The 15,531-nt window shown below is 52.0% G+C and overlaps 1 protein-coding gene across 2 annotated transcripts; it reads left to right on the top strand.

The window, feature by feature from the left end:
- The first annotated feature begins 2,038 nt into the window (after positions 1-2,038).
- LOC138176375 (tumor necrosis factor ligand superfamily member 10-like) lies at positions 2,039-15,525 on the top strand. 2 transcript variants are annotated; one of them, XM_069107179.1, is made up of 5 exons: positions 2,112-3,221; positions 10,462-10,608; positions 11,386-11,422; positions 12,824-12,940; positions 13,939-15,525. In XM_069107179.1, exons 1-5 carry the CDS (start codon positions 2,997-2,999, stop codon positions 14,379-14,381), a joined length of 969 nt encoding a protein of 322 aa, XP_068963280.1. In that variant the 5' UTR covers positions 2,112-2,996; the 3' UTR covers positions 14,382-15,525. The 2 variants fall into 2 exon arrangements, with proteins under 2 accessions (XP_068963281.1, XP_068963280.1); XM_069107180.1 differs by lacking the exon at positions 10,462-10,608 and having other exon boundaries at positions 2,039-3,221.
- Positions 15,526-15,531: the final 6 nt, after the last annotated feature.

The following is a 15,531-nucleotide window of genomic DNA, read 5'->3' as shown; positions in this document are numbered from 1 at the left end:
CTTAGAGCTGAATAACCACCTTGCTTTGGAGAAGCCTTCTTCTTGCAGCTCAGCCTCTTGCACAGGCTGGGGTCCGAGCTCTTTAAAGGGTTAACCAGTTCTTTTCTATGTAGGGAGGGCCCCTCAACAAAGTCAGAAAAACAAACCGAATTTCTCATGGGAGTAAGGATCTAGGGGATATAGTTAGGATTTGGGGGAGTGTGTTCGGAAGCCCCTCAGTGGGCCCAGCAATTCAGTTTAGGGTTAACAAAGTCAAATGTGAAAACAGCAACCAAACCGCCATCCCCACTGTACCCCAAACTAGGTTCCCCACCCTGGACCCTTCTACTTTCAGGAAATCTCCACCCCCCACCTCCACCCCTGCCCCACCCTTACTATGCATGGAAAGGGCTATAAGCCAGCTAGCATAAGCACCTAAAACACACTAGAGACGAATTTCCATTGAATAGTGTTATTTAGCAGTCCTCTTACCTCCTGGACTAGCTTCGAGGGAGCCCTAGTGGTATGCGGCCCCTAATCTGGGAGCCCCAGTTCTTAAGGATGCTCTTTTCTACTTGTGGTCCTGAGAGGCTGGAGGCAGAGGAAAGGTAAGGAAATGGGAGGCGGGAGGGGTGTTGGGAAGGGAGTGGGACTAGGGCTAGAGAAAGAAAGTGTGGACATGATTCGGGATGGGGGAAGAGTGACCTAATTAGGGGTGAGGCCAGAGCCACTCTGTAGGTCCTCAACTGAGGGCTGGAAGCTATGACAAAGTCACCTTGGAGAGAGACGGCTGGCGAGTAATGGGGGCAGAGGGAAGGTCTGCATATGCCCACCCCTCCTCTTGGCCCGGTGTATGGGAGGATGGGCTGGGAGACTGAGAGCAAAAGAACGTTGGGTCAAAGCTAGGTTTCCAAGGATACCTGAGGGTAGCAGGAATGGAGTGACCAAGACAGCTCTGGAGTGCGGGCTTCCAGAGGGCAGACACTAGAAAGAACCAGGAGTCCATTGGGGTGGATGGCCAGACCAGACTGACTCTTGCTACTAATCTCTCAAGAGATGAATACAATCAGAGTGTCAGAATTGGTGTCAGGTGGGAAAGGGATTGGATTTTTCTTTGAAGCCAGAGAGCAGAGCTATAACCAGTGGGGAAATGTTAGAGAAGTCAAGGTCTGGACTTGGGGTCCCTCTCCAATCCTGTCACTTCCATTTCTAATCTGTGTGACACTGGGCAAGCCCCTCCTGGGCCTCAATTTCCTCATCACTTGAAATGAGACAATCTGCCAAGAGCCTCTAGGTACCCTCCCTCCCTTCTAACTCTCCTAGTTGGCTTCTTTGTTCAATCTGGGTCCCTCTAACAGCAGAGATGGATGGTTTAAGAGAGTTGAAGATGAGGTTGGATGGAGATGGGGGGGGGAGCAAAGAAGGGAGGATTTTGAGACTGCTCAATATTCGCTTCCAGAATAAAGTGGTTTTCCTAAAGCGCATGTCTGATCATGGCACTCCCCTGCTCAATAAACTCCAGGCTCACTGTTGCCTCCAGGAACAAATACAAAACGTTCTTTTTGCTATGTAAAGTCCTTCATGACCTGCCTCCCTTTCCAGTCTTCTTCTACGTCACTCGCTGACAACTTCCTTCAGTCCACTCTCTGGTCTCCTGGCCATTCCATGAGCAAGAGGCTCCATCTCTTGGTTCTAAGAAAATCTCCCTATTTATCCTTCATATAACTTGCTTTGTTGACATGTCTTCTCCTCAGTTAGATTGTGAACTCCTTGAGGGCAGGGACTGTCTTTGGCTTCATTTTGTATCCCCTGCCCCCGGAATAGATACTTAATAAATGTTTATTGATTGGGGTTACGGGCCAGACTGTAAGGCCTGCTGCTCAGGTCAAGCTCCCTTTTACAGCTAATGATGCCCAGGTCCAGAAAGGGAACAGACTTTGCCCGAGGTCATTAAATTAAAAGGGAAAGAGGCCAGAGGCAAACCCAGGGTCTCGGTTTTAAGACCAACAAGCATTTATTATTACTATATAGAGGTCGACAGGAGTAGGGTGGGGGGCTGGGGTCAGGGGGACCCTGGGCGAGTGAAAACCTCTGTTTGCCTCACTTTCGACTGTAACATGGGGAGAGTAACAGCCCCTACCTCCTAAACTTGTGCAGATCAAATGAGGTATATGTAAAAGTGCTCAGCACTGTAAGAACTATAGAAATGCTTATTCCTTCTCTCCAACTAGGTATGGAAGGGGGCGGGGAGGGGGCTGAATGCCCCCTGAGATCACGCTGGTTCTGAGCCTCTCCAGACAAACTTGAATCTACCCAGGAGACAGCTAATTGGGTAAGGTCACAATTTGAAGCTGCAGAACCAGGTTTTCGAATCAGGCCCCCTAACTCCAACTTCTAGCCTCAGCTCCTTGCCCTGCAGCTGGCGCTGAAGGAGTACACAGACGTTTTCCCCGGGCAGGCAAGAAGAAGCCAGGAAGAGAACGCCGCCGTGGCCATGGCCAGAGAAGCAGTGAGCGGCTCCAGAAGGCTCAGGAATGAGCGAATCCCACTGGACATTGCAATCGGAATGCGTGCTGCTGCGAAGGCCTCTGGGCTCGGTCCAGCGGCTCCACCGGAGCTCCCAGGATCCTTGGAAAGGACCAAAAGAAGGCGAACTCTCCTGGAGGGAGGCCCCGAAGAGCTGGATTAGCTCTAGAAGGGTTTACCTTTCCACTCAGTTCTAAGTAGTGGAGAGTCTACGTCCCTGGGACTGGCCTGGGACTTTGTAAACAATCTTGGCAACTCCTCCCAGGCTCCCCCACGTCCCCTCCCTCCCGTCTCGTCTGGCCAGCGGGCTGGGCCAGGCTGCTTTTGTGTTTGTGTGCTGGTGTGTCGGGGGGGCGGGCCCCGGAGAGGCGGAGACACTTGGGGCAGCAGCTTGGGATCTCTAGCTTTTCTCCGACTTACGGACCGACGCTCCACGCCAGGCTACCCTGCCCGACCTCTCTCTCGTCAGTCGCTGCTGCCCGGACCTGGTCATGGGCCTGCCGCCCCCCACCCAGCATTATTTCCGATCGGACAGCAGCGAGTCTTCGGCGTGCATGATGGGGGCCCCTGAGGATCCCGAAGTCCCGAGGAGGAAGCAGGGGAGGTCGGGGTCTTGCAGCCCCGTGTGGCTCGCAACCACGGCTATGGCCATTCTGGCGCTGCAGGTCGCCTCCACCACTGGCCTCTTTGTCTATTTCACCATGTCCATTTCCAAGGTGAGCCGGGCCTGGAGCTCCGCTGAGGAGAGGGCGGGGGGGGGGGGTGGCCTGCGAGCTTCCTCCATTTCCCCACCTTTCTCCAGAAAACCCAGGCACTGGCGGCAGACAGGTAAGGGAAGGCACGTCTGTGTGCCCCTCGATCTATCCGTTCAGGCTTTGGAGGAGCTCCCCTGGAGCAAGGGGCGAGTTAGTAAAAAGCTTTACGCGGAATTGTGCCAGGGAAGGGCTCTGTTTTCTTTGCGATCTTGTTGTCCACTAGTAGTAGTCTGTGCATATACATAGACCCTCAGTCCTGCGAAGGCGGCGTCCAGGAGACGCCTTTGCTTTCCCAGGAGTTTGATGACTCAAGCCATATGGATGGATGGGTGAAGGCTAGTCGCCTGGCCAGGTTCGGCTTCCCTCTCAGCCCTGGGGCTTCGTGGGCAGGGAGAGCTTGCTGGCAGTTTGCGGTCTTGCCCTGCAAGCCCTCGGATGGTCCCTCGCGGCCATGACCTCCACGCGAGTCCCTGCTCGGGACCTAAGGCTCCTCACCTCGCTCGTGAGGACCTGAACTCCAGGACAAAGGGCAGGGTCGTTAGCTGTAAACGAAAACGAAAGCGAAGGCCGTGCGCCCGAGGCAGGCTGTGGAAAAACAAAAGGAAGTCTGAGGGAAAGCTGGGCAGAGGTGGGCTGGAATGGGGCGGGAGTGCAGGAGCGGGCGCCGGGCGGGGCCGGGAGGGGGGGGGAGTTCCCTGGCTGGCCAGGTCGAAGTGCTCTCTGGCAAAACCGCAGCCCCTGTGAACACAGTCCACGGTGACTACCCTTCCCCCACCTCTGTAGGTCACCTGGGAGCTTTGACCTTTTTTGAATCCCCGTTCCTACCCCCTAATTTAACCCCCGGGGAAACTGAGGCTCAGCTTGATTAGAACCGAAGTCCTTTGACTCCAGATCCAGCACTCTGCGCCTCCTCTCTTACTCCCAAGCTCACGGGGTTACCTTAGCTCAGAAGAGCTGAGTCAAGCTGAGGAGGTGGGAGTAGTGAGCTCCCTTTCGAAAAGGGAATATGAAATACTCGTTTCCGAGGCTGCTTTTCTGACCAGAGACCTGCTTACCTCAGTATAAATAAAATAGCCCTTCCGGTTGAGGCACCTCCTGGTGCTATCAGCCTAGATACACTTCGGGAACTTCTTCCTTATTGGGGGGCTTATTGCCCCATAGATGGAAATTGGGGGACCTTCAGTATCTGGCACTTACCCCAGAGGAGCCACCACCAGCTCCCCTTACAAGTATTCAGGGTCACAAGTCTTCACTACAGTTTTCTTTGCAAATTAAAGAGAACTGTGGATCATCCTCCCTCATGGCCCTCTTCAGTGCCCCCCTCACTTAAATCTGTGACCTGTTCCCAGCAGGTACCAGGTCTTCCCACTGTTGAGCTTTCCTCTGTATTAGAAGGGACTTACTCATTGCTTTGTTTCTCACTCTTGAGCAGGTGGCCTCCAAGCCTTAGCTCATAGCCTGATTTATCTCTGGACTATTTAAATTTGCTACTGTTTGGCACCCAGGTGGCACAGACTACATACCCTCCTCCAAAGGGGCCCCTTCAAGTGACTGTGGGCCACTTCTGTGGAAGGGAGGCTCCTTTTGCCATTCTGGTTGTTGTCATGGTGAGCATCTTCCATTGACAATTTCAGGGGTCCAGAGAGGTGCTCCCCATTTTTTCATTTGTCTTTCTGTCGTTCATCCTCTGCCAGGGTGGCTGGGCCTGCTATGCTAACACCACCTCCTAGCCGCTGCCACTTCTCTCAGAGCAGGCACCAGGGACCTGTGTCCAGTTTAGCTCCCACTGCCTTGGGCCTTGGCACTCTGCAATATGTGCACTCCAGTTTTGTGAGGCTGCCATTTGGCAGAGCAGAAGATGAGTCTCACAGGTAAACTGTGGCAGAGTGAAAAAAAGCCAGACCCAGGGAGTTTGGAGACCTGGGTTCTGTTCCACCTCTGCCACTGTGGCTGTGGGAATCCATGCAGCTCACTAGACTTCCCCAGGGCTCCCTCCTTTTACTGCTGAGCCTAAAGGCCCCTCCAGTCCTAACTTTCTACCAGTCTCCAGAGCTCTGGCTTGTCTGAGCCAGTCACAAAGCTGAGGCTCAGAGCCAGAACTTCTGACGCACAGCTCCAGGATCTTTTCTGGGTGGGGAAAGGGTGGCTAGCAAATGCCAACTGTTTGCCCCATGCGATATATGGTGACTGATTCTTGGGAAATCTTGGAAATAAGTTACAGAGCCTCAGGAAGGTAGGGAGGGAGGGAGGGAGGCAGTCCCCTCCCTCTTTCCACCCTCCCAGGCACACACTTTTGGTCTGGTCTGATTGCCTCCATCTGAGCTCACAGAGTTATTACCATCAGCCCCTCCTTATCCTGGGCTTGGCTCTAACTGCCCTCTCCGATGCCTGCTGTTACCCAAGTTGCCCCTGCAAGCCTTGCCTTTTCCAGAATGGAGCAGGCCCAGGCTCACAGCCAATGCAAAAGCTTAGTTTGTAGTTCCTGAAACTTGGTTTGTGGGTCAGTTTTTCCCAGGGTATGTCGGGACCGCTGTCTTACCCCACCCCACCCCACCTCACTTATACCTTGGATTACTTTTATTTTTAAAAATGTATTGATACTTGGATTTGACCCAGTCAGCAAGCACCTACTATGTTCCAAGCACTGTACTAAGTCCAGGGAATTCAGAGAAAGACAAAAACTTGGTGTCCCTCCCCTAGATGAGCTCACCTTCAAATGGGGGAAAGCACACATTTCAGGTTACAACTGTGTACATGCATGATGTATACGGGGCAGGTAGGACGGAACCTCAAGAGGGACTGGCAGGAAGGGGACTCAAGAGAGGCTGAGGCTGCTGGGGTACTCACTGTGTCCACCTTAGCCAGCCCCTGATTCTTTTTCTGTATTATAAGGAAGAGTTCAGCTGGGGAGGGGATGGTATTTCCAGAAATGACTAAATATTGAAGACATCAATAGAATTGGTTATTTCTAAAATGTTGTTAAGTCAGCTTCCCCAGCTACTAGCTCTTGGGCATTCTAGGTTCAAGGGGATCTAGGTCCACCTGACATAGGTCAAAGCCCACTTCTCCCTTTATCTCAATCCCTGAAACAAGGGAAGCCAAATGGACCTTCTGAATTAAAAAAGTTGTAGTATGAAGAGCTGAATGGCCCCTTGTGGCCCATTGAGTCTATGAGGAAACTGAGGCCCAGAGAGAAGTCATTCATCCAAGATGGCACAGAGTGGGGAAGCTGGGATTAGGCCAATCCAGGCCAGTTCTGCTACATCTGCTATTGCACCACTTGCAGAGCAGGCAGGTGCTCAGTAAACTGTTTGGTGATAGGAATGGGTTGTTAATTTCATAGCACTTGTCCCATTTTAGGTTGGAACTGGGTCTCCCAAGGCTAGATGTTCCTTGAAGGGGATACTGGGATTGGAACCCAGTTCCTTTCCAGACTCCAAATGCAGGCCTTTTACCTTCACACCAAAGGGGGTGTCTGTCTGTCTGTCTCTCTCCATTTTTATCTTCCAGTCTTTTGGCTGTCTCACTAGCCCAGGATACCAAGATGGAAGGCATCTCCTCAGCCTCAGAGAGTCTTTCTTGTTACTGGGCCATGTGCAAACACAACTTACTAGCTCTGAGAGGCCTTAGCCCTCCAGAGGAAGACAGGCTGAAAGAGAACACAACTAGGCACTCCACTGGCATTTAGGGAGCCCTGCCTGACTGCCAGACTTGCACTGGGCATAGAGTGGGGGAGGGGGCAGAGAAGTGTTAGGACCCAGCACAGTCTTCTTGACAGGGAAAAGGCTGATTGGCTCCTCAGTTGGTTTCTGGACTGAGGCACTCATTCCCCTTTGGACTTCTGGGTGCTGCCCCTTGGTACAGAAGGGCTCGAGGATCAGGGACAGTCTAGTGGGCTCGGTGGGCCTTTCTCAGGCAATGGATTCTGTCCACCAGAACAACACCCAGGTGCTTTTGGGGACAAAGAAACTGTTAGCAGAGCTCTGAGTGGTACCGCATGGCACACCTAGACTGGTCTGTCAGGGACTTGGCACAGGGGTGGTGTTGGCACAGGGATTGGGAGGCAGGTGGGGTGACATGGCAGAGGGTGGAAACCTGGGTTCTGATCTCACCTCAGCCACTTCATCTATAGGGCCCTTCCCCTCTCTGGGGCTCAGTTTCCCCATCTAGAAAATGAATGGACCTTGTGTTGGAAAAGATGATCCTATAAATTCTTTCTAGGTCAATGTGTATGTCTTTCACAGTTATGTTTTTTGGGGGCTGGCCAGAGATTCAGGGCAGCATTGTAGGGTTATATAGTAAGTCGGGAGAGCTAGTTAGTACTAGCCAGGGGACCCTGGACAGGAAACTAACTCGGATTTGTTATTTCACTTGTCAAACTGGGGAAGTAATAACCCAGGGTGTCTCAGAATTCTTTGTGCACATCATCAGCGGTCATTCTGTGGAGGAGGAAACATGTGCCTGGGAGAGCCCCCCCCCCCCCCCTGATCCCTGGAGAGCCAATTCTGCTCCCCTGCTAACCCCCACCGGCTGACTCTTCAGTCCCTGGGAGGTCTCAAGTGAGGAAGGCTAGGGCCCCTGGGCACTGAGCTGTGGAGCGGAGGAGCCAGTGACTGGAACTGGCACAGAAAAGGATGCAGAACCCCTGGGTCCTCGTTTCCCTCCAGCCCTGAACTGGGGCACCTGCCATCTGAATAATGCCATTTCTTTGACATGTTTTCAAGCATTGCTGTAATGCACAGTCAAGACTCTTCATGTCTTTTAAGATAACTTTGATTGTTGCCTCTCGTTTTTTACTGGCACTGTTGGCACTGGACGTATGCTATGCCACCTTGGGAATGAATCCTCTCAGAAGCAGGAAAAACATTTCAGCCCAATCACCCCAGAGCGATGCCAGCTTATGCCATTGTGCCATTAGTCTGTCTTCCTTAGTACTCTCTTCATTCCTTCCCATTGCCACAATCATCCCTGCCAGCTGGGCATCTGAGCGCTGTTTAAATGCTAAAGCTGCGGCACAGGTAGCTGGGAGTATTCGAGATGTGTCACACTTAAAAGATGTCCAAGGGAGGGTACGAGGAAGAGAGCTCTGCCTGACTGCCATCCATAGCTCACTTTGGCCTCTAAGACTATTTTCTTGAGCCTCATAACAACCCTGTGAGATGCCAGTGAAGCCACCTTGGGTAGCTGGGTGGCACAGTGGATAGAGTGAGCATTGGCCTGGACTCAGGAAGATCTAAGTTCAAATGTGACCTCAGACACTTACTAGCTAAGAAAACCCCAAATGGGGTTCAGACCCAACTGAAAAGCAACTAAACAACAATGAAGGAAATTGAGGCTCGAGAACAGGGCCCAGCATAGCAGCTTCTAAGAGTCAGGAGGATTTGAATACAGGCCCCAGCTTGGCAGTCCTATCCTTTCATCACCTCTAAACATAACCCTAAACTAAATCAGCTGGAAAATAAGGTCCTTGTGGTATCAGGCCTCTCTCGAGCTACTTCCACTGAGATCCCAAGCAGCAACTTCTAGGCCATCTTCGTTGCTCTCATGGGGGCTCCTGTTTTCTCACGTCTGTTTCCTTGGGTGTAAACTGTCTCCAATGGATTGGACACTTCCAGCTTGTCCTCTCATTGGGTGAGCAGGCAGGGCCTGGACTGGGCCAGGGCTCTCATCGCCTTTTTTCAGGCCCTGGGATCTACCAAAGTGGCCAGGGTAGTTTGCCCCAACACTAAGGCTGTTTGAGATATGATGAGTCTGAAATGAGTTAGCGAATGTGAAGCCATTTGCAAACCTTGTAGTCATGGTATTGTTGCCGGCCATCCAGCTGCTGCCACCACTTTTCTTCGACAGACCTTATCTCTGCTTCCTGCCCAGCCTGACGGTCTCCTCCTGTGGCTCAGTGCTGTCACTGCTTTATTTGGGGCATGGTTTGGGTTTTCAGGTCAGGGCCTGACACTTTTGCCTTTACTGTGGTGTAAGTTGGGTCCCAAAGCTTGGGCCTTGTGAGAGCTATTTTAGCTTCAGAGAGACCTGCCTCCCCTAATGACCTCCAACTTCATGGCAGTGGTTTAATGGCATGAGGGTACTGACCTGAGAACAAGCAAGACTAATGCAGACTGACCTCCCCCCAGGTGGGGCCTATTAGGGAGAATGGCCTGAACCAAGAAAGCGTGAAAGCAGCCAGGGACAGCACGGAGTCTGTATCAGATCTCTGGTGCAGGGAACAGGAAGGGAGGGATGAAAACAGAGATGAGGAGGAAGAAAAGAAGTGAATGAGAGGATCGAGGAGAGAAGGTGGGTCGCAGGCACATGAAGGGGAGACAGAGGAGCTCAAACTGGGCTGCCAGAGGAAGGGCAGGAGAGAGGCACCAGCAGTGTGCCTCAGTTAATTAAATTAGAATGTTCTAAACAGGACCCACCCATGACACCACTCGGCATCCCCAGTTCTCAAGCTTTGTCTCAGGACCCCTTTATTTATTGAAGACCTCCCTGAAGAGCTTTTATGTGGATTGTAGTTACCATATTGGAAATTAAAATGTCTTCATATTATGAAAATACTTTTAACCTTGTGGACCCCTCTAAAATGGTCTCAGGGATCCCCAGACCACACTTGAAGAACCACATGGGATGCAGTGGGGGTATGAGAATAGCCTGGGGGAGGGAGGGACAGGGAGGGGTGCCAAGTGGGTCCAGAGAGAGCTTGGCCCAAAGAATATAGGGGATTTAGGATGAGAAGTTTTGATCAGTGAGAAAGAACCCAGCTCCTAGTGAGCAGTCCATGTGTAGTCCCCAGATTGGGGGTGGGGCAGGGAATGCTACTGACAGGGATGTTTTACCATTCTGCCTCAGCCCAGGCCTGCTGAGAAGCCTGAAGCCTTGTTTCGGCCAATTCAATTCAATAGACATTTCTACAGGCTTTTCCTTCAGACTTTCTCCAAACCTGGTTTTCTTCTTAACTCTGGTCAAGCTGGGAGAGTTACTCTTGGATTCTCCTACATCTTCCCTTAACAAAGGTAGGTATTCATGTACCCATTTTTCAGACGAATGAAGTGAGGTTTAGGAAACTTAAACAACGTGGCCCCTAGTTGCACAGTGTTGAGTTAAAGGCAAATCAGGGTCAGACTCCTTGGCTTGAATTTGAGTTGAAATCTTGGCTGCCAAGAGAATGAGGTGATAGATTTGGGGTGTGTATGTCTGTCTTTAGTTAAAGACCCAGGCCCAGGGGATTCCAGAGGAGCTGAAGTGCCTCCAGCTGATCAACAGCCTGCAAGAGAACCCAAACCTAGAAGAGCTGATCAACAACCAGACATGCCTCAAACTCATGGGCAGCATCAAATCCTACTTGAGCTCGGTGAGCAGCCCTAGGGAGCACGGCCCTGGAGAGCACCACCCCGGGGAGCCAGCCTTGGGGAACACTGTCCCGGGAAGCACAATCCTGGGGAGGAGGCTTCTTTCTGACCTGACCCTATGCCTGTCTGTGTCACACACACAAGCAAAAATGTGCTCTTACATATGCTGTAGTGCACACACGTGTGCACACACACCTATCCCCCTCCACAGACGCCCCCCCCCCCCCACACACCTCCCCACCCACAGACACAGACACGCTGCCCCCACACATACCCTATACGCAGACATATATATATATATACACATACACCCCCACACACACAGACACATATACCCCCCATACCCCTACCTCCCCCACATACACACACACACACACACCCCTCCTCATCAGTTTCCAGCTCTTCATAACTCTTAAACATGACTCTCTTCTGTGCATTCTTCAGTCCAGCCTCACACAGGACCCTTGGTATCTATTGTTCAGTCGTGTCTAATTATTTTTGACCCCACCTGGGGTTTTCTTGGCAAAGATACAGAGTAGTCTGTCATTTCCTTCTCTAGCTAATTTCATAGATGATGAAACTGAGGGCAACAGGGTGAAGTGACTTGCCCAGGGTCACTCAGCTAGGAAGTGTCTGAGGCCACATTGGAACTCAGGAAGATGAGGCACTTGATGCAGTATGGTGCCCCTAGCAGCCCCTATGTGCCTGGCATATAGTAGGTGCTTAAATGTTGATTGATTTGGGACCTCTCAGCTCAGGTCTCTCTTTTTCTCTTCCAGGTGACTGAAAACATTCTCCACCGGAGTTTGCAGAAAGGTGAGCTGATCCCCTCAGCACTCTTAGAGAAATAGTCATAATATTATCAGCTAGCATTTAAATTGAGCTTGGAGATTTGTAGAACAACTGTATGCATGTCAGCTCATTTGACCCTCACAACAACCCTGGGGAGGTGAGTGCTATTTTTATTCCCATTTTATGTATAAGGAAAGTGAGGCTGACAGCAGTTAAGTGACTTGCCCAGGGCCAACTATCTGAGGCTGGATTTGAACTTGTATCTCTGATGGATACAGTGCTTGATATTCTTTGTTCCAAATGTCTAGAACAGTGATGAACTGGTAGGTGTTTAATAAAAATTGACTAGTTTGTGAGGTTGAATCAGTCAAGCAGCAGGCATTTATTAAGCACCTACTGTGTTCCATGCATTGTGCTGGAGGCTAAGGCTCCAAGGAGAGATACTGGAAACAATCTCTCTCTCCCTTTTCTCTCCACACCCCTCTGTTTTGGCTGTTCATATCTCCTCCTGCCTAATCTGAAGAAGGGAGTGGGGCCGAGGCCGGGGGTTGGGGGTGGAGACAGCAGCTTCAGATAGGCAGTACATTAAATTCTGTATCTGCCAAATGAGTACAAGGGAGTGGGGAGGGCAGGAGCAGTGGATGAGGCTGGGGGGGTGATTCTTGTGGAAGGTGGGGTTTGAATTCCAGGCTGCTGAGATGAGGAGAGAATATCTCGGAAGAGCGTCCAAGGGGGGGGGGGGGGGGGGGGGGGGGGTGTTTGTGGGGGGGGGGGGGTGGGGGTGGGGGGGGGGGACACGACGCTCTTCCGTGGGGGGGGGGGGGGAGGGGGGACAACCTGGGCAAATGAAGGGTCTTCATTGAGGGATGCTGGGAAGGGAAGGCTTCCAAAGAGATTTCAATGCCACAGAAAACAGATGACATTGGATCCTTGAGTCAGTAAAGGTTTGTCAAGGAGTGGGCAATGTTGTGAGACCTGTGGGGAGGAAGGATTAGAGAGGGGAGAGAACATCAAGTCAGGGAGAGCTGGGTTCAAGTTGTGTTCTTCGTCTCTGGGCAAATCACTTAGTGTCAGTTGGAATGTCTGTAAAATGGTGCTTAGAATGCTTGTGAGTAGTTATGAAGCTCACAGGGTTGATTCAAGGAAGGGGAGGGGCTGCTGCCTCTTCCCCTTGGACTCTGGACCAGGAAGTGTGCACTTTTTCTCTCAGTCCCTCTCTCATCTTTCTCTCTCCCCACCTTTCTCTTCTCCTCTCTCCTTTTCTCTGTCTCTCTCTCCCCTTTTCCCTCCACACCCCTCTGAAGAAGGGAGTGGGGGAAGGGAAAGTCATCCTCTTGGCCTTGAGGTCTGGGGTCAGGGATGGGGTGTAGCACAAGTAGCCTCCCCCATTTCTCCTCTGGCTTTCTCATTTGCCTTTTTCTGTAGGTTTGACAAGTACCTCTACAGGCATGGAGGGGCAGCCACCAATGACACACCCATTCTCCATAGGAGCTCAGCCCTCAGCCCATGTCACCCTCATCCCCTATACTGCTGCCAGTTCCGGTGAGTGCAGACCCTGCCCCACCCAGAGGCCTACCATCCTTTCACCCAGGACCACCATGGTCTCCAGGAGACTAAGAATGGGCCCTAGCACCATATCAGGCCTTCACTTATTCCTTGCTGAAAGAACATGGAAGGATAGCATTCCAGCCTAGGAATGCATCACAGTATTCCCCTCCCTTGCTCTACCTGGGATTCCTCCCCTTCTATTCAAGTGATGTGGGAGCCTCAGCCAGTCAGTATTTACTAAATATCCAGTGATTGGCCCAGCCCTAGCTTAATGGGGGGACACTGAAGAAGAAGCAAGATCCCTGACCTCTGGGAGTTTCTTGACCAGTTGGAGAAACAAAAGAAGACTAACAGAGACCAGAGAATCTGGGATCCAATCCCAGCTCCATAACTGCGACTTTGAGCAAGACATTTCCCCTTCTCTGGGTGTGCTTCCACAATGGCTCTCCCATCTCCTGCCTCTGCCTCTCCATGGGGGAAGGGGAGAGTAGGGGGGAGGAGGTGTGGGGGAATGTGGGTAATTGCAGAGAGGGAGCTTTAGGCAAAGCTTGGTAATGTGGTAACATGGGTGGCTTTCTCCTCTCTGGAGGTCACCAAGCAGAGACTGGATGCCCATTTGTTTGGTATGGGCTACTGAGGATTCCTTTGGTGAAGGCCTTGGCCATGTGAAATGGGACAGGAGGCTAGGGATCCATTTCTCTTCTAACTCTGTGCCTTTCTCCCTGCCTAGTCTCCCTGTTTCTAGTCTCTGGCCTTTCAAATCTGTTCTCCATCCAGTAGGTGCTTTTTTTTGTTGCTTTTTGGAGGGCAGTTAAGTGACTTGCTCAAGGTCACACGGCTAGTTTTTGTGTTAAGTGTCTGAGGCCGGATTTGAACTTAGGTCCTCCTGATTCCAGGGCCGGTGCTCTATTCACTGTGCCACCTAGCCACCCCCAGTAGGCGCTTAATAATTGCTTATTGAGTTGAACTGTATCCCATTCATCTCCCTCTAGGCAACCTTGATCACCTTGGGGAGCTGCCCCAGTCCTGCCGCTACCCTCTGCACAACTGGAAGTCTCGAGGCCTGCTGTCCCATCTTCGGAATATCACCTTCAAGGCAGGTGCACTAAGAGTCAGTCAGGGGGGCAAGTACTATGTCTACTCTCAGATCTACTTCCGCTACCCAGCAGAGGCTGAAGGGAGCCAGCCCTCAAGCCAGCAGCTGGTACAGTGCATTAGCCGGCAGACAACCTACCGCCAGCCCATCCTGCTCCTGAAAGGTGTGGCCACCAAGTGCTGGTCTCCAGAGGCTGAATACGGCCTCCACGCCATCTACCAGGGGGGCCTCTTTGAGTTGAAGGCAGGGGATGAACTCCTGGTATCTGTTTCTTCCCTGGCTGTGGATGATACCGATGGCACCTCCAGTTACTTTGGGGCCTTCCGGTTGGCTATGTAAGAAGCCTTTGGCTCCAGTTTTTCCTCTGAAATTGACTTGTCTGATTGGACTACCTGATGTGTTTGCTCCAGCTGGCCTTCCTGGGGACCACAGGACTGACTGCAGCCCTGGGACAGTGGTGGCCTTGTTCACCTACTACCCCAAGGAGGCTTGGAAAGATCCCAAAGGACAGAGAGCTGAACTTTTTCTGCCTAGGTGACAGTTTGGGGGGAGGGGAGTTGGGTGGGGTAGGGGGGTGTTCTGAACACTGTGGCCTTCTCTTTGTTCTCTAGAGAGGAGGCAGACTGATGGGGGGAGGGGGTAAGGCCTCGGGAGTACAGGACCTCTGTGATCTGAAGGGAAGGTTGAACAAGGGACTCTGGGGACTGGGGTGGGGGGAATAGGACACAGCCCTATGAGTCTCTCTAGTTGACCTAGTTAGTGATACCAGGCCAGAAAATGCACTTCTGCAGGACAGAGGACAGCAGGCCTCATAGAACCAAGACTGTGGGGCAGGAGGAGCCCAAGTACAGAAAGGCTAGCTCTCTGCCCTGTTCCCTTCCAATCCCCTCTCCAGCATTTGCCCTTAGATGTCTCTTTACTACTTTCAGAAATCTTCAAGGAAGCAAGGGGTCTAGAAAGGGTCCCTAGAGCATTTTAGTCCTGGCTCCTGGAAGTTTTGATCCTAGGAGCAAAGTGGGGGACCAACTCACCTGGAGGGGATCTTGGGGCCAGACAGCATCCCTCTCTTCCTGGCCTAGCCCAAGTGAAAGAGCTAACTGCTTCCGCTGGGGGAGGTGACCCCTGGGAACGAAAAACCCCCTGACACTACAGAATGGAAGAATAGAGGGCTACAGTTCCTAATCTGTGACCCTGAAGCCACCCTGAAGTGCTCTACCAGGATCACTCCTGACCTTGGGACCCTCTGCTACCTGAGCCAAAGGCCAGAGGAAGTCACAGTGGAGGGGTCAGCCAGGGCTGGGGGTGGGGATGGAATTCAGGGATTGACACAGCTTATCACTGCCGGAGGAAGCCAGGCCCTACCTAACCCTAACCCTAACCCTAACCCTACAATTGGGCCTGGCTCCAGAAACCTGCCCCCCCCCCCTTTCAGTGACTCTGTGCCTGTGTTTGCCTTTTCCTTCCAGGGACAACACTTCTTCTCCACCCC

Source organism: Petaurus breviceps, unplaced genomic scaffold, assembly GCF_028583685.1.
Source record: "Petaurus breviceps papuanus isolate PSGF00001 unplaced genomic scaffold, PetGlider_PUasm1.0 87902, whole genome shotgun sequence".
Lineage (NCBI taxonomy): Eukaryota > Metazoa > Chordata > Mammalia > Diprotodontia > Petauridae > Petaurus > Petaurus breviceps.
The sequence above is the reverse complement of the archived record's forward strand: the minus strand, read 5'-3'. Positions and strand labels throughout refer to the sequence as shown.

What these genes read in the sequence shown, in the direction of transcription:
- LOC138176375 (XM_069107179.1), top strand. Translation starts at nt 2,997, where the DNA reads ATGGGCCTGCCGCCCCCCACCCAGCATTATTTCCGATCGGACAGCAGC. An exon ending in CCACCGGAGTTTGCAGAAAG is followed by an intron (nt 11,423 to 12,823) that starts GTGAGCTGATCC and finishes CTTTTTCTGTAG; the next exon opens with GTTTGACAAGTACCTCTACA. An exon ending in CTATACTGCTGCCAGTTCCG is followed by an intron (nt 12,941 to 13,938) that starts GTGAGTGCAGAC and finishes ATCTCCCTCTAG; the next exon opens with GCAACCTTGATCACCTTGGG.